Genomic DNA, 18,513 nt, shown 5'->3' with positions numbered 1-18,513 from the left:
CTCCAGACGGGGCCGCTTGTCCATTCACTCTGGCATGCTGTGCTGCTGTACATGCTTTGTGCTGGAAGGGTTGGGAAGTAGAGTTCTATTTGACCAGAAATGCCAGGAACACATGTAAGAGGCAAACGATAAATTGGGGAACACATGATGAAGGCTGACATCCCTATTATAAAAAGAGCCCCGATGAATGAGTATGACAGGTGAACGCACCAGTAGGGAAATGGACAAAGGATACAAGCAAGCCTCTCATAGATGCTCAGACAATACATGTTCAACCTCATTAGTCACCGAAATGCAAAAAAGGAAGGTGTCATTAGTCTTTGCCTATCTCAGTGGCCAAAACGGACAGCCCCCGGCGTTGGGAGAGCTGTGGGGAACTGGGTCACCGATGGGGGTGTTGACTGACACCACCTTTCTGAAGACCTGTTTCACAGTGAGAGGAGGTATTGAAGATGCGTGTCCCTATCTGTTCTGTTCCTAAGAGTTTACCCTTGGGAGGAAAAATCACACAAGTGCAAAGGGGTTTGTGCCTTGGGCTTATCAGAGCATTGCTTAGAATAGCAAAAATGGAGAAACAGCCTAAATAGCCATCATTCAAGCTACAATCTGGCACGCCCATCAATGGCTGTGGCACAGCCTTAGTTCTATAGTTGTTAACTTGGGACCACACACACCACGGTGAGAAAGGGAGGTTATAACACAGCATCTCTGGTTCTAAACGCATCAAATATTGCAGCTGTGGGATTAAAGGGAGGTTGGGAAAGGTGTCCAACAGAAGGTTAATAGTGGTTGTCTCCAGGTGGAAGGAGTTGGGGTGGTTTTATTGTTTTTCTGGGCTGTTTAGATTCTCTATGACTTTGTCATCTTTCTAGTAGGAAGGGAGGGGAGTTGTTTTTAGTTTGGAAAAACTAAATCCGTTTTCTGATCATAAAGATCGTGCATGCACAGTCGAGAAAACTTAGGAAATACAGAAAAGAACAAAGAAGGAAAATCAAGTCACCCTTAACTACCCACCCTGGCCATGAGCACACACATGCCCAAGGGCAATGCATGCAGGGTCTGGACCAACCTGGTAGGGGGACGGTGATGTTGGCTATGATCACCCCACAGGGTCAAGTGTAGAGTCCTAGAAAATGGCTAATGGCATGACTCCCTATATGTGTGTAAAGAAACAAAAACAAAAACACCCTGGCTTTCTGGTTTTTTTCTTTCAATGGTCAAATGAGAATAAGCCTGACGATAAGACCTTTGAGCCTTATAGTAAACTTGGAAGACAATATTATAGAATAATTTGAAATACATAAAATTTTATAACGGAAGTTCCTTCTCTACCTGGGGACAAGCATTTTGCCTCAAATCACCAGCTGTTTCATGCATGTTTATGTGGCCTTTGGCCAACGGACACAGCTGGGCACCAGAACAGCCCATCCGGCATATGGTTAAGTGTGAGCCTGAAAAGCAAAGGGGGTTTAGTACTTCCTTGTATTACAGCTTCCAGATAATCCAGGGTAGTCCCTGTGGTAACTGGTCTCCAGTTCCTGCTCTCCCCCTTCCTAAATACACGACCAAGTCAAATACATAACCTTGATGTATCAGTTTCCCCTTCTGTCAAATGGGTGTAAAAATAGTACCTAACTCATAGCCTTGTTAGGAAGATGAAAGTGGTTGATACGTGTTACTTAGTACTTCCTGAAAGTACTTAGAACAGTACCTGACTCATAGCACACAGTTGAAGTGTTAGCTTTCCTTACTTCTGGGACCCACTGGTTGTTCACAAGGCTGGTGTATGAGGACCCAGTGCTGACACAGGATCCGGAGTTCGTCTCCTTGTGACTTTAAATGCGGCCTGGGCGCATGCTAACGCTCTCTGTGTTGGTGTTGTTGTCTTGCAGCCAGGAGGAGGAGGAGGAGGAGGCCTCCTCCAGGTACTATGTCCCCAGTTACGAGGAAGTGATGAACACAAACTACTCGGAAGCGAGGGAGCGGGACCAGAACCCAAGGATGAGCATCTCTCTCCCCTCCTACGAGTCCTTGACGGGGCTTGACGAGACCAGCCCCACGGGCGCCAGGGCCAGCGCGGACGCCAGCCCGGGGAACCCACCCGACAGACAGAACTCCAAGTTGGCCAAACGCCTGAAGCCGCTGAAAGTTCGAAGGATTAAATCCGAAAAGCTGCACCTCAAAGACTTCAGGATCAACCTCCCCGACAAAAACGTCCCTCCTCCCTCCATCGAGCCTTTGACGCCCCCGCCGCAGTACGATGAGGTCCAGGAGAAGGCTTCCGACGCCCGGCCACCTGACTGACGGGCTTGCAGGTGTGTCCGTCCGGGCGCTCACCCTCCACACCACGGACCCCCGGGAAGCCACTTCAGCTGCAGTTGAGAAGCGGAGGGGCCGGACGTGTACAGATTGACGGGGATGGGGACGGGGGGTGGGGGTCCTCTGACAAGGGACTGACGACGTCCGCCGAGCCACACGTGGCAGGTGCATCAGAAAGAGCTGCCTCCGCGGAGCTGGGGACGTGGACCCCGTGGGGGGCGCAGGGCACCCCCTCCCCCCGCCCTTCTTCCCCAACTCTTGAGTTGTTGGCGACAACACTTCTCTTTCCAATCAGGACAGGACACCTAGCAGCTGGTTTAGGTTGTGATTTTGTTTTGCTTCCACTAGGACTGTTTTGTTTCAAAAAGAGAACAAGACAGGCCTTTTGCTTTCTTCACCGGAGTCCTGAGCCTCGGGATGGAGATGTGACTTGGCTTTCTGGAAAGGATGTGGGGCTGTTTCATGAATGAAGCGAAACAGGAGGCTGATGGACGAGGTGGGGCTCTCTCGGAGCTCCTGAAGCTGTTGGTTCTCCGAGGGCCCAAGGCCCGGGGGTGCATGAGATCAGAGCCTCTACCGGTACGCTTTCCTGGTGACTCCTGCGTAAGGGCGAGAAAGGAAAGCTGTAGGAGATGTTTTATTCCTTCTAAAATGCTGTGCAACTGAGCTTTTTATAATAAAATATTTTATATGTAGTACATTTGGGCACTGAATTCCCATGGATGGCAGCTCTTCATAGGGAGAAACATCACTGATGATAATAATTGCTAATCTGCACAAAACAGATCATATCACCAGGTGCTGTGCTAAGTATTTCACGTACGTTACCCCATTTCATCTGCATCCTGGTATCACTGCCATTCGGTAGGTTAGCCCACAGAGGCTCAGGTTAGGTAAAGTGCCCCATGTCACATCGCTAGTGAGTAGCAGAGCTGGAGTCTGAACCCAGGCCGTCTGGCTCCAGGGCCTGAGTTCTTTCAACGCTCTACTGTGTGACTCAGCGTAAAGGGCTTTTTCCGACTTGGAAGGAGGATCTGTGCTTCCCAAGAGCTGGGGCTGCACCATCAAACTGAATGCTCAAGAGAACATTGTGGCTGTTTAGACAGTAGCTCCTACCTCCCTAAACAACCTCCCAACATCCCCCTCCTGAAACCCGGCCCAGAGGGGCTGTATGCTCATGCAGGCCAGGTCAGCATGTCCTCACGGACAGGGCAAAGTGCCTGCCCTCTGGAGCCCAGGAAAGCAGTTCAGCTAATGAGAATGCCCAGGGGCCTGCTGGCTGCTGAGACGTCTGGGGTCTTGCCCATGGAGTGGGAGTCTGGGAAGATACACCTGAGTCCAAGGCTGCCTTCCCGGTGTTGCTGAGCATGAAGTGGAGCCTGCATGGCTAGGAGTAGAGTAAATTCTGAGGCCCTGAAAGCTTAGTAGGGAAGGGGGAGCAGGTAAGGAGTGAATCACCTCCTTATCTCAGATAGTCAACAGGGTCTAAATTCCAACCTTTCTTTCACTTTACTTATGCAAATCCATCTATGACAAAGGAGCTGCAAGGACCTGCCTGGTGGCTAAGACACCAGAGGCCTGGTCTGGTCCCAGCCCACTACCTGCCAGCCTATGGCTCTCCATGTATCTGTGGGCTGGGCCTGTTCTTTGCTTATTCTTTATGCTTCCTCCTGATGGGAAGACAAACAGAAGGAAAAAGAAAAGGAGACTAGCAGGGCACCTGGGTAGTTCAGTTGGTTAAGCCTCCAACTCTTTTTTTTTTAATTTTTTAAAAATTTATTTATTTATGAGAGACACACAGAGAGAGGCAGAGACACAGGCAGAGGGAGAAGCAGGCTCTGTGCAGGGAGCCGGATGCGGGACTCGATCCCAGAACCCCAGGGTCATGCCCTGAGCCAGAGGCAGATGCTCAATGCTGAGCCACCCAGGCGTCCCTAAGCCTCCAACTCTTGACTTGGGCTCAGGTTATGATCTCAGGGTCGTGAGATCAAGCCCCGGCTAGATAGAGCTGTGTTAGAGCCCTACATTGAGCTCCATGCCCAGTAAGAAATCAGCTGGAGATTCTCTCTCCCTCCCTCTGCCCCTTTTAAATACATATTTAAAAAGGAGAACAGCAAGGTTCCAAATGATAGAAATGTCCCTCAATGTGGGCTGTAGTAGATCATCCTGTGGGGCATCTGCCCAGCCTAGACCTTCCTTGAGGGAGAAAGGTTGGGGGCCTGTAGTGGGCTGGATGGTAACCCCAAATGATAATCAGGACCTAATTCCTATGATCTGAGAATGTTACCTTACAAGGTAAAGGTTTTGCAGGTGTGATTAAGTTAAAGGTTTTGAGATGAGGGTATCCTGGAATATCCAGGTGAACTCTATATGCCACCCACAAGTGCACTTACAAATGAGAGATGGGGGACACCGCACAACATGGGATGAAACATCCTCAGCTCCCAGTGACACTGTTAAACAATCACACAAATGCCAGAACTGGACATCTTCACCTTAGATGAGCAGTTCTCCCCCAGGATTAACTTTGCTGCCCAGGGGCCATTTGGAATGTTACAGTGGCAGTAAGGGGGCTGCTTCGGGCATCTGGTGGGGCCAGGATGCTACTAAACATCCTACAGTGATGTCAACCGCCCAGGTTGACAAATCCTGCCCTAGACATAGGAAGATCCATTCTCTTGGGCAGTGAGGACTCTGAGGGTAGAGCCTGGCCACCCAGAGTCAGCTCCATCAAAAACCAAGAAACACTATCCTTGAAGATCAGCCTGAGTATGATATTTATGATTTTACTTTAAGGAAAAGAAAAAACTGTCACTTTTACAAAGTGTCCCCAATCCAGAACTGTAAATCTCATTCTCTACAGCATGATATAAATAGGTCTCTCCTCTTTTTCTCCATCCCCAGTCCCTGCTCTGGGCATTAAAACTCTCCACTGAAATTTATTAACTATCATTTAAAGGATGTGGGAAAGAGAATAGTCAGTAGTATTTACAAACCCAAATACATTTTTAAGAAAGTTTAGGATACTTAAAAGGCTAATGAAGGCTATATTTCAAAATAAAACAACTAGGATATAATTTGAGAAGCAAAAATTACAGCATGATCTTTTCTGGAATGTAATTCTTCTCAAAAAAAAAAAAAAAAAGATGTCAGTAATACAGTATGCTTCTCAGGGATGAGCTGGGCTCAGTACCGTATAAACTTTGAGAGGTGCCTGGAAACTTCAAACCCAAAAATGTTCTCACTATTTATCCTCAAGATGTCTTATTTTAGAAAGCATCTTGGCAGTTGTGTCCAGTCAAGAGAAATTATTAGCATCTACTTTAACAAAACACAAAAGAGGGAAAGATAATGTAACAACGTGGTAGCAACTAGACACACTGTAAGCAGGTGTTTATAAGAGAAAGTGTGTGAAACTTGATATAAGCAAGTGAATAAGTGCACCTGCCTCACCTAAAACTGAAACACTGTGGGACCCCGGGGTGGCTCGGTGGTTGAGCATCTGCCTTTGACTCAGGGCGTGACCCCAGGGTCCTGGGATGGAGTCCCTACTTCTGGATGGAGTCCCTACGTCTCCCTCTGCCTACATCTCTGCCTCTCTCTCGTGTCTCTCATGCATAAATAAATAAAATCTTTAAAAAAAATAAAATACAGTTGAAAAATTGAGCCAGTTAAATAAAAAGCTGCATTTATTGTTTCTGATGAATTAGCTCTCTTTTTAAAAATCGCATTCATGTACTAGTCCACCACCGAGTGGGTTGTTTTAATTCAGTACAAATGCAGCAGAAAAAGAGATATGGGGGAAAAGCCATGAGCCATAACTTTAATGAATTTTAAAGGTAATGCAAGGTTTATTGAAAACATCCAGTTGATCAAAATGGCAAAGAAATGCGACCCCAAAAAAGCTGACTACTATAAGGGATAAAACTTGATTGTGATGTTTATTTTCCAAGGTCAGAGGGAAAAAAAAAATGAATGCGTTAAGTTTTCCCATTGGCCTGAAAGCAATAAAAATTGTCCATTAATCTTCCTTTAGGCCAATAATAGAACAGTCTCAAGGGGCAGAGTAGGAGCCAGAAATAAGACCGGAGGGGAAACGTAGGAGAATGTATCTATGGACATGTTAGGAACAGGCTGTCCTATCATTGTGATTCGTGTATCCTTGAATTCTCAGATGTGTACATTTTTATACATCCTTTCATTGAATAAACATTGGGTTAGAAAGGAATATGCAAGTCAGGGTTTTTTCGACTCTGGCACTATTGACCCTTGGAGCTGGATGACATCGATGTGGGGTGGGGAGCGTGCTGTCCTACGCACCATTGGATGTTTAGCGGCAACCCCGGCCTCTCCCAGCTAGGTGCCAGTAGCCTCTCCCATGTGTGACAATCAAAAAGGTCTCCAGACATTGTCACAAGTCCCCTGGGATGCAAAATATCCCCGACTGAGAACCAGAGCTTGAAGTCTAGTGGGAAGAATGTGGGATGGGAAATTGGAAAAAATGTTATCGCTCAGGTGGTAATTTCCATGTTTGTCAAGTGAAGATGTTGACAGTTGCCTCGGGTGACAAGACTCGGGAGAGCCCAATGAGCAAACTATATGTGGAAATGCTACAAAAAGTAGAGTTTTGGGCAGCCTCGGTGGTGCAGCAGTTTGGCACCGCCTGCAGCCTGGGGTGTGATCCTGGAGACCCGGGATCGAGTCCCGCATCGGGCTCCCTGCAGGGAGCCTGCTTCTCCCTCTGCCTGTGTCTCTGCCTCTCTCTGTGTGTCTATGAATAAATAAATTAAAAAAAAAGAAAAAGAAAAAGAAAGAAAGAAACCCATTTCCATTTAAAAAAAAAAAGTAGAGTTTTGGGCAGGAAGGCTCTAGAGCTCATCTAGGGATGAGCTTCCTCTTACAGAGAAGGAAAACTAAGACGAAGATGTTTACCTAAAGACTACCCCAATGGGGTACAAACGTGGAGGGCTGTAAATAACGATTGCGTGGTTTCCACGGGGAAAAACAAAGGACACAGAGCCCATTTCAGCAGACCCCTGAGATGGCATAGTGTGACACTCAATCCAAATAATGGCTTCAATGGGCTGGGACACATCTACAACTTTTTAAAAGATTAATACATTGGTTTTGAGAGAGAGAGAGAGAGAGCATGGGGCAGGGGCAGAGAGCGAGAATCTCAAGTAGACTCCGCACTGAGCACAGAGCCCCACGCAGGGCTCAATCCCATGACCCCGAGATCATGACCTGAGCCGAAATCAAAAGTGGGAAGCCCAACTGACTGAGACACCCAGGCACCCCTGCAGATCTTTGAATCAAAGATTCCTAATGAAATTTTTTTAAAAAGTCATCAGTCGCCTTGGCAGTTGCTTCTCACTTTGAATATTGACACATAAAAAGAAAGAACCGATCCTTCGTTCTGCCTTTCCTGAACAAGTCGTATTTTATGATAAATAGTGAAGGAAAACCCTTCTTTCTCAAAGAATTCTAGCTAATAATTACCAAATGAATAGCAATCAGAAAAGTCACAACTTAGCAACCCCAAAGGAAATAGTGGATCTAGAGAATGATATTCAAAAAAAGCTAAAATTGGGGCAGTCCCAGTGGCTCAGTGGTTTAGTGCCTGCCTTCAGCCCGGGGCGTGACCCTGGAGACCAGGGATCGAGTCCCATGTCGGGCTCCCCACAAGGAGCCTGCTTCTCCCTCTGCCTGTGTCTCTCTGTGTGTCTCTCATGAATAAATAAATAAATAAATAAATAAATAAATAAATAAATAAATAATCTTAAAAAAAAAAAAACTAAAACTATTAGTTAAAAAGTTGATGAGTCCCAGTGTCCATCAATGAATGAATGGGTAAACAAAATGTGGTACCTACATACAATGGAATATTATTCAGGAATATTATTAAAAAGGAAGACAATTCTGACACCTGCTGCAACCCAGATGGACCTTCAGGGCATGATGCTCAGTGAAATAAACCTGTGTGCTCAGGACATACAGATACTGTATGATTCCACTTATGCGAGGCACTTAGTCAAATTCACAGAAACAGAAAATAGATGGGTGGTTGTCAGGGGAATGGGGAGCTGTGGTTTAATGGGCGTGAAGTGGGGCACCTGAGTGGCTCAGGGGTTGAGCATCTGCCTTCAGCTCAGGGTGTGACCCCAGGGTCCTGGGATCAAGTCCCACATTGGGCTCCCACTGGGAGCCTGCTTCTCCCTCTGCCTGTGTCTCTGCTGCTTCCTCTGTGCCTCTCATGAATAAATAAATAAATATTAAAAAAAAAAAAAGAACAAGTCAATGGAAATCATGAGGAAGCCATCAGCCACATCCAGGATGCGAATATGCTACAGGACAAGGGACTTAGTTTCTCCAATAAATCAGTGGCTGAAAAATGGGGGGGAGGGGGGTGGCGCACAGGTGGGAAGAATGGTTGCCTTTACAGAATAAAAGGGATTTCAGAGACAAAAACCACATGTAATGTGTGGATCTTGTCTGCATCTTGTTCTAACAAACCTACTGTGAAAAAATATCTTTGAGAGAATCAGGGAGATGTGAGCATGGACTGATGTTAGACGATATTCAGAAATTATAAGTATTGTTCAGTGTGACAATGTGTGGGGGTGAGGGGTGGCAGGTACTGTAAAGGGGTGGGATCTTCCTTTCGGTTAGGAAGTATCCGTGGGTGAAATGACACAATCTGCTTTAAATGCTTATGTGGATCCAGAAAAAAAAAAATCAAAAAGGAAGAAAAAATGAAATGAAAGAAGATTGGGAAACTATTGAAGTGAGATGATGGGTCCTTGAAGTTCATTGAATTATACCCTTTCTCTACTCTCAGGTATATTTCAAAAGTCCCATGAAATAAATAAATAAATAAACAAACAAACAAACAAACAAACAAAATAAATAAAAACAGGTTTTTAATGTAAGCAGTCTCAAAGGAACATGCGAGCATACAGCACAGGTCGAGTGAGCTACAACCACAGTGTAAATAAATAGATAAACGCTTCTACCAATGTGGGAAGCTAACAGGTGCCAGAAATGGGAGGTTAGGACTAGGACCTTTGCCCAGTGGGCTAGCCAAGGCTCAGGTGCCCAGATGGAACCAGCATCCTCAAAGGTGCTGTACATCCCTGCAAAGGGAGGGCTTGAAAAGTTTTTTTTTCCCTCGGCTGCTAGAAAAGGGAGCCTAGGAGGCAGTCTGTCTGTTTTCAGTGTGGGCCTGGAGGGGAAAACTTAATTACGGCCACAATAATAATAAAGATGCCTGTCACCTGGAAGACCTGTAACCACGTGGGTCTGGGGTGCAAATTGTCCAGCGGGGAAACTCCAAGCGAAGGGAGTCAGTGTAAGTGGTCACAGGTTATCAGCATCCCTGGCATCCCGCTGAACCCAACAAAAAGCTTTCCTAAGAGGAAGGCAGCCTGGGATCAGCGCCCTCAGGAGTCCCACAGGTCACGTTCAGGCACAAATGAGATGAAAATCAAATCGCTATATGTCTGAGAAACAAGTCAGTATGAGCCAGAGCGGGCTGAAGCAGACAAGGGATCGAGACCCCACCACCACGCGCCACCTCCCCCCCACCCCGGGGACTCCAGACACTGAAATTCTCAGATGCAGCTTCTAAAATCACCACATATTAGATCCTTTCTAAAGAGGGATTTACACATGAGCAGGGAATGAGGCTGTCAAAAATGGTAGGCATGTGCCCTCAGGACTTTAAGGGAGCACAAGAATTGCTATGTGACCCCCGTACTTTGGGCACTGCCTTTCTGGTGGGAGCAACAGATTTATTTATAGAATCAAATTACGCTGGGGATGAAAACCAAAGTGCTCCCAGGGGCCAGAGAGGAAATAGGAGTGGTGCGGCGGCCAGGGAAACACAGACCGTATTGCAGGAGGGCAGCCCCTGCTCTGCCCTCACAGGCTGCTGACCCACCTGCGAGAATGCAGCCCGGGTCCCCATTTTCCAAGAAAAGGCATGAATCCAGATTTTAATGTAAATTAAAATGGTCTGGACACGTTGGCCACCATGAAATTTTTGTCACCCGGTACCCGTCTTCTACAAATACTATGGTGTTATGATCCCCCTTGGGGACCACGTCTCAGCCCATCTCTCAGAGGCTGTGTGGACACCATCTCTGGCCACAGGAAGAGGCATGTGCCTCAAGCCCAGCCAGTCAGAGCAGAGCAGCCTATTGGCCTCGATTATCAGCTCAGGAATGGGCCTGTTCCCCAATCAGAGGAAATGAGAAGCAGTGAGGCCTTTGGGGGAACTTGGGGGAAAAGACCCTCACTCTTCCCCATGGGATTCAAGGCTGAGAAGCTGTAAGGGCAAGAGCTATGGCAGCCCTTTTGTGACCATGATACAGAGATTCTATCTAAACTCAGATCCCCGTGGCTAAAAAGCATCACTGAGAGCTGAAGAGAGGCCAGGGACTGATGACATCCCTTGGGCCTGAGCCCACCTGTTCTCTCTAGACTTGTCATTTATGCTAACCAGTGACTTTGCTTTCATGCTGACACCAGGTGGAATTGGTTTCTCCATCACTCCACAGAAAGAGGCCAAACCCTTCAGCAACTACTTAAAAAGTCTTTAACATGCTATGAAGGCCAAACACACATGTCTGAGGGCTGACGTGGGCCTTCGGTTTCCAGTCTCAGCTCCTGGCCTCCCCTCCTACCCGATGGGCCCACGCTATTCCCGGTCTCTTGGCCTCTCTTCCTTTCTTCTGTATAATCTCTCCCTGCTCAACCACCTAGAATCTTTTTTTTCCTGTCACCTAGAATCCTACCCATCTTTCAAGACTAAGCTAAAAAGCCTCCTTTTTTCTTAGAAGAGCCTTTCCCGGGGGCCTCCCCCCAAGTCCCACCCCACAGCAGGAGAACCTCCCTCCCTCCCCTGCCCCACGTCCCTCTGATGCCCCCTTGAGCCCTCAGCCCTTCTGCCCAGGAGTCTGACCACCCAGCAGCATTCCTGTCCCCTGTGCTTCTTGACCGGGATCCAAATTCAGACCCAGATCAGAAGGGATGATCTTTGAGACTTGAATTTCAAAAAACAATCGGTTCTCAGGAGAAGTCAGAAAAACATGGTGAAAGACGAGGACCGAAGTGAGGGATTGGAAAGAAAGAGCGGTTGTTCTGGGGAAAAGAGAGGGTCTATGTTGAGTGCGGTGAGGAAGGAGGAAGAGCTGCCGTATCTGGACTGAACGAAATGATTCAGGGGAAACCTGAGAAGAACCGTCTAGAGGGGCACGAGGTTGATCTGCTCGGGAAGGAAGATAAAGAGCATGTGACGGGAATGACCCGAAGCAGAAAATAGGAGCACTGTTCGCAGGATAAAAGAATGCAGACAGCAGCACGGTGCTGGGAAACCTCCAGAAAACAAGGCCGAGGGTGACACACGATGAGGTCATCCCAAACTGGATAAACCGAGAGGCTTTTTGAAGAGGTGGGGCTCACATCCGCTTCCGCGGGAGGAAACTGAGGCCCCTGGACCTGACACCGGGAGGGTTCTGAGGCCGGGCAGCCGCTAGGCCAGCCGTAGCCCAGGTCGCGTGGGTCTGACATCCTTGCTGCTCCTGGCGCCAAGGACACATCAGGGAAGAAGACAAGGATCCCCGCCGCACCGAGCGTACCTTTCCGTTTATATTCTAGCCCCCAGATCATCAGCAAGTCTGAAGATGTGACCCGAAATCTGGTGATTCTGACATGGGGCCAGGTTTAGGGCATCCAAACGGGCAAGGTCGGTTTGTGGTCCCTCCCAGCGAGCGCTGAGCCTCTTCTCCCAGCTACACGCTGTCCTTCCCCACCACCAACTGTGACAACCAGGCCAGGCTGGATCCAGTAGCAGCAGCGCTTAGCCTTTGCTGAGAAGGATCTGGGGAAGGCTCTGGGCCCTCTTCCCAGAAAAATGCACAGGGCTCAGATACGTCAAAGTTTCCTCCCGATTTCAGGAGCTCGTGCCCCCTCTGAGGCCTATTTTGTGAACAACGGTGCCCGAACTCATTCAGTTAATTTAAAAAAAAAATGTAGGGGCGTCTGGGTGGCTCAGCTGGTCGAGCATCTGACTCTGGGTTTCTCAGGGTCGTGAGATCAAGCCAGATTGTGTGCTCAGCAGGGAGCCTGCTTGAGAGTCTCTCCCTCTCCCTCTGCCTCCCCCCTGCCCCTCCGCTTTCATTCTCTCTCTCTTTCTAAAATAAATAAATAAATAAAATCTTAAAAAAATAAAAGGTTACTGAGTGCCAACTACCTGCCAGGTGCTGCTCCTGGCACCAAGGATGCATCAGGGAAGAAGACAAGGATCCCCGCCGCATGGAGTGTACCTTTCAGTTTATATTGTAGCCCCCAGATCATCAGCAAGTCTGAAGATGTGACCCCGAAATCTGGTGATTCTGACATAGGACCAGATTTAGGACCTCCTGTCCAGAGGAACCCCAGGTCAAGGGCCCTCAGTAAGGAGAGAGGGGAGGATGGTATTGGAAAGCAGGTGCTCTGGCTGGAATGCTCACACACCTACCTGCTCCAGGGTTGTAGATGGTACCTGCACTTTGGAAAAATGTTTGGAGGGATCGTCTACAGTTGGACGTCTGGGTGCTCCGAGGCCCAGCCATTCAACTCCTCGGTGTATACCCAGGAGGTACTTGCACGTAGGCATACCCCAAAGACATATGCAATGGCCCCCAGTTGTCGCCGGTGTTCACACCTCTGAGTAATCCCCTCCCCTTGAGTGTAGGTGGGACCCGTACCTTATCTCTAACCAGCACAATGCTGCAAAGGGGATGGGATGTGTCATTTCTGTGATCACGTTACAGGAAAGGGTAACTTGCATCTCACCAGGAGCCTCCGTCCATTGACTCCCAGAAGCAGGCCACCTTAGGGAGAGGCCCACACGGCAAACAAAGAGTGGGGAGCTCCCGCTAACAGGCAGCGAGGAGGTGAGGCCCTCAGTCCAACAATCCTCAAGGAACTGAATCTTTCCAACAACCCCATGAGCTTGAAAGTGGATCCTTCCCCATCTAAGTCTCAGAGGAGACTGCTGGCCTTGGCCAACCCCTTGGTGCAGCCCGAGAGAGCCCCTGAGCAAAAATGCCCGCTCAGCAGTGGCAAGATTCCTGACCCACGGACGGAAACTGTGACATAAGGGTGTGTTGTTCTGAGCCACTATGTTTGTCATAATTTGTTATGAACACGAACAGATAACTACTACCCTGGAATGCAGGAGGGCAGTGAGAATGAACGAGCCAGTGACATGACACCACAAGGCTGAAGCCCACAAACATCACGTCGAGTGAAAAAGCCAGGCAGAGACGGGAATCTGTATACTTCCGTTCAAATGAAGCTCAAAATCAAGCAGAACTAATCTACGATATTGGAGATCGGGGTGGTGGGTGGGTAATGAGCAGAAGGGAGCACGGGGAGTCTTCTGGGGGGGTGGCAGTCTGCTCCTGGATCTGGGTTCTGGTTAGGCGAATGCATGCGCTTTGTGGAAATTCTTCAAGTGCCCACTTATGACTGGTGCACTTTTCAATATTTCAAAATGTGTTCTTTTTCGATCAACAGTTTACCAAAAATGTGGCATTCTGGAGTAGGATCCCAGCCTGACCTCTTGCGAGATCTGTAAGCCGGCAAGTCACCTGACTCTTCTGTGCCCCCTTCTGCAAAATGGGTTTGGGCTAAGAGTTGGATGAAACCGTGCATGGCACAGTGGCGGGCACTCAACACGACTAGATACACATCAGCTGGTTTTGCTAACCACGTCCATAAAGGTTCATTGTTACTCGCAAAAAAATAGCAGAGGTCTGTTTGTCCAGATGCCTGAAAGTAGAATTTATGGAGTTGCCCAGCAGGTACCACCCCAGAGAGAGCAGGTGGGTCCTCAGGAATCCCTCCGGGGGACATGAGGGCAGCGAGCCCAGCCCTTCGCCAACATGCACACCTAGAAAGGTCCCAGGGCAGAGGGCAAAAAGGTGGTCAGAGGTCAGGTTTGCTCTGGGTTGGGACTCTGAGTCTTGATGCAAATCAAGCCTCCCCCCAGGGTGTCTGTGACCTTGGGCTGTCCTCCCACACCAGCCAGAAAACAAAACAAACACACCAACCCCAACACTCAGCTGTTGCAAACACTCACACAGCGAGTCCGTGGTGCCGGGGCACGGTTTGCGCTTAACTGACCCTGAACCCTCTCGATCGGGTCCAGACAGGCGGATGGGCAGCAGAAGTGAGGCGCGGACCATACGCGTGTGTCAGAAGGACACACCCGCTGCGGGATCAGCACACCTAGGTTGCAAACAGAACACGCACACTCACTCCCGCGGCAAAGCCCGGGGAGCCAAGGGGCCTTGACTCTGGGGACAGATTCGCAAGAGAAACAGAGGCCACGAACCAGCACAAGAGTCCAGGTGGGGAAAACCTCCCAGGCTGCGTGTTTTCTCACGGTCCGTCCAGGGAAGGGGACATGAGGGTGGCGCAAAGTCCCCTTTCTTTGATTTGAATGTACCTTTGTGCCCGTGTGTAGGTGTGGGTCAGTAAATAAAACCCCACGTCCCCCAACTGAAGGGCCGGGTTGTTGGTGGCTCGGGAGCCTCCAGGCCATCTGTGCTCCCCTCTGTCATCCTGCGCGGCAGCTTCCTGCTGGTCGCGCTCCTTCTCCCTCGTGCTCTCCCTTGCTCCTGCTCTCCCTCTCTTTCCGACTCTCCCTGACCCCGTAGAGGCCGTAGAGGCCTGTAGAGGCCAGGCCAGCCTCCCTGCCTTCATTTCCATTTGGAACGCAAAGGCACCAGAAGTACAGGCAGGTCCGGGGACAGGGGGGCCATGGCTGTGGCCTCCCCAGCCAAGGACAGCCCAGGGAAGGTGGCTGACAAGGAACGAGGTTCTAGAGCTCCTCCCAGTGTCTGGGCCACCAAGGTTGGCAGCAGGCCCCTTGCCCGGCTGGCCCCTTTCTCTCCCTGCTTCGGGCACTGCCAGGCGGGGCCGGGAGGGGCCTTCAGGGCAGACAGGAGCCCGGCCAGGTCAGAGATGACGGGAGCAAGGACCGTCTTGTGGTTGGGTCACCTGTGGTCCCTGGGACGTGCCCCTCTGCAGTCATGCTCACCTACCTTCTAATCAGCCAGATTGTTTCGCTGTACGACCTTGGGCACATTGCTCCATGTTTCTGAGCCCTGTTTTCCTGCCAACATGGGAATGCTTTGTTAGAAACAATGATCGGCAGCAATGGGTTGGTTTGGTATTTTGGGTTTTTTTTTGTTTTTTTTTAGGGCTTCTCTGCAGCAGCCCTGTTCTGGGTGTTTGATCGTGAGATTCAAATGAGGTGACCCCCAGGAAGGACTGAGACAGCGCCCACCCAACGGGCGGAAAACCCACAGATCACAGCATTCAGGCCCACCGGTGTGAGGCCACCTGGGAGCGGCCGAGCTGGGACTCGACACCCGGCCCTTCAACGCCAGCACTTCCGACACGAGTCACGATGCCATCCGGCCTTGGTAGCCACGCACAGCAGAATAAAACTGATGGATTATAAGCATCACCAAGGAGCCCATATAATCTAGAAACCTCTACTTTCTCCTTCAGGAGCAGTATTTTTAAGACCCCATCATGGCTCAATTGCAAGTTACGACTGTCTCAGTCCAAGCAATCAGCGCAAGTTATTGGGGTGGTTTCTGTTTTTTTAAGTTAAAGTGGATTGCTTGTTACTGTGTTTCAAGGATTTTACACAGCCTTTGAGATAACTGGCATTTTGTGGGGAGGGGAGTCCAGTCAAGATTTAGCAGTTTCTGCTCCCGTTGGACAGAACGTCAGCTTTGTTCTCAGTTTAGTGTTCAGAGGAGTGGGCCACTGGCGACATATGACCTCTCAAAGACTCTCTGAGGCCAGGGGCTGCTCCCACTCAAGGCCAGCCTTGCTTCCATTAGGGTCCGCCTGGCAGGAAGCAAGTTTGCATCCTCCACTCATGTTGAGGACAAGAATTGAACTAGAGACGCGCGTGGAGGTGGAGGTACAGGTGAGGGGGGGTGCTCAGGCCTCCCGAGAGCCCAGCGCCTGGGCAGCTGCCTAGACCAGCCAGTCTCCTGAGATAGGACAGATCAGCTCTGCAGCCCAAGAAGGGGGAAGCCAGGCTGTGGGCGGGTGTCAAGGGCTGCCCCCCACTCACTCGCTCACTCAGGCACTGTTCAAGGGACCGTGATACAGCAGTAACCGAAACAGAAGAAAAAAAAAATCCCTGCCCTCATGGAGCTTAGTTTCATGGAGGGTAGGGCCCGGAGACAGAAATAAAGTGAAATGAATAACGTAGGATGTTAGATGATAAGCGGTCAGACGAGAAGAGGGATAGAGTGTGGAGGTTTTTATTTTGTTTGGCTGTTCTTGTTGCTCTTTCTTGTTTATTGGGCTTGTTTTGTTCTGTTTTGTTTTGCTGTGGGCAGATGGCCGGGGCTTCATTACGTGGAATGGGTTGCCAGCCACCTGCCCCCTCGTTGTTGTTGTTGTTGTTTTTTAAGAACTTTAAGTAGGGCAGTGTTTGAGTAAACATCTAAAGGAGGTGAAGGAGACTCTGGTGGAAGTGCTTTCTAGGGAGAGGGACAGTAAGTGAAAAGGCCCTGAACCAAAAAGGCCCCGGAGTGTTGAGGCTGACGGTCCCTGTTCCTGTGACGCTGTTATCCCTCAGGCCCGGGTTTCCGTGCTCAAACCTCAAACTTCAAGCCTAGGGTGTTTCTGGTTGTGGGGGACTAACCCAGGCGGAAGCTTCTAGGCTGTGTGAGGCCCTGGAAGAGATTTCTAGAGCTAGGCTCTGGGGAAGGTCACTGCATTCAACTTCACAAAACAGGGTTTGGGCCGAGTTTGTAGCAAATGCAGCTTCCTGGGTCAGGCTCCACATCCCAGAATCTGTGACCACGGTCTGTGCCTGGGAGTCTGCATTTCTGGAAGCCTCTCCGGGTGTTTGAGCATCTTCACTGCCCATTTCCATGCGTTCTCCCTTAGCTCTTGTTCTAACCCACTAGGGTAGAGGCCTCCATGTTTCATCTTTCTTGAACGTTCTTGAGTCTTTCTGGAGGCACCTTGCCGGCCATTTCCTGCCAGGGACGGAGCATCCCCTGGGGAGGTGGAGTCGGCTGGGCTGCTCGGCTCCCGGGCAGAGGATGAGCGGGGGTGACGGGCCCGGTGGGGCTTGCGGTGCATCCTCCACGCACCCCCCACCCTGCCCTGGGCCCACGTGGGGGTTTCAAGGACAGTGATGATGCAGGTCAACTCTGGGGACTCAGGATAAAAAACAAACGACCGAATGTCAGTTTTGACAAGAACAGAATCGTATTGGGGTTGGCGGCTCGGAAACATCCCTTCCCTGGCGCATGAAAAAAATGCCCTCATTCTTTCAGAAGTGTTCCTTCCCCATCCCTCGCCATCCCCCCTGCCACCCCCAGAAGGGGTGGTTCCCGCCGCCTTGCTCTATTTTCTCATCTCATCTGCAACGGACAGGACCAGGCATTCAGGTGGGGCAGGGGTCCCTAAGCTTCTAGTGTCTAAGCTTCTCCAGGTTCAGCTCCGCGCCCCTCGCCCCCCGCCCCCCGCCCAGCAGACTGTCCCGTCAGCTCGGGCCTCGCTGGAAAACCGCGCGCCGACTATTTCTGCGACCTCTGAGCCTCCGTTTCCCCATCTGTAAAATGGGCCGCCAGATGCTTCAGGGCTCCGTGATCTACGAGGGCGCCCACCCCCACCCCTCCCCCGCTCTCCCCGCGCCCGGACCTGGGTTATCCCACCCCGGCGCCTCCCACTCTCCCCCCCGCCCCCCACCCCGCGATCCTCCGACCCCCCCAGCTCACCCACCCCCCCTGCTCTCCCCGCCCCCCCCGCTGTCCCCGCCCCTTCCCCCCTCACGCTCTCCCCTCTCACCCCGCCCCTTGCTCACCACCACCCCCAGCTCACCCCGTCCCCCCGCTGTCCCCGCTGTCCCCCTCCCCTCCCCCGCTGTCCCCGCTGTCCCCGCCCCTTCCCCCCCACCCCCGCTCTCCCCTCTCACCCCGCCCCTCTGCTCACCCGGTCCCCCCGCCCCGCTCTCCCCGCCCCTCCCCTCCCCCGCTGTCCCCGCCCCTTCCCCCCGCCCCGCTCTCCCCGCTCTCCCCGCCCCTCTGCTCACCCGGACTCCCCAACGCTCTCCCCGCTCGCCCCGCCCCTCCCCGCTCGCCCCGCCCCCTCCCCGCTCGC

General features: G+C 50.7%; 1 protein-coding gene and 1 long non-coding RNA gene across 10 annotated transcripts in view; one reads left to right on the top strand and one right to left on the bottom strand.

Moving 5' to 3' along the window:
• Positions 1-3,017, top strand: part of TMEM51 (transmembrane protein 51) — a 55,815-nt gene extending 52,798 nt beyond the window's left edge. For all 9 annotated transcript variants that reach the window (XM_072828257.1, XM_072828265.1, XM_072828260.1 and 6 more), the window contains one exon: positions 1,893-3,017. In XM_072828257.1, the coding sequence (XP_072684358.1) occupies positions 1,893-2,304 (412 nt within the window). In that variant the 3' untranslated portion in view covers positions 2,305-3,017. The remainder of the gene's footprint in view (positions 1-1,892) is intronic.
• On the bottom strand, positions 2,633-18,480 carry LOC140634394 (uncharacterized). The gene is made up of 3 exons (XR_012031894.1): positions 18,446-18,480; positions 15,414-15,484; positions 2,633-2,918 (listed from the first exon to the last, which is right to left on the bottom strand). It is a non-coding gene; the product is annotated as an uncharacterized lncRNA (long non-coding RNA).
• Positions 18,481-18,513: the final 33 nt, after the last annotated feature.

The sequence above is a fragment of the Canis lupus genome, chromosome 5 (assembly GCF_048164855.1).
Source record: "Canis lupus baileyi chromosome 5, mCanLup2.hap1, whole genome shotgun sequence".
NCBI lineage: Eukaryota > Metazoa > Chordata > Mammalia > Carnivora > Canidae > Canis > Canis lupus.
Note: the sequence above shows the minus strand (reverse complement) of the source record. Positions and strands in the feature narration are given on the sequence as shown.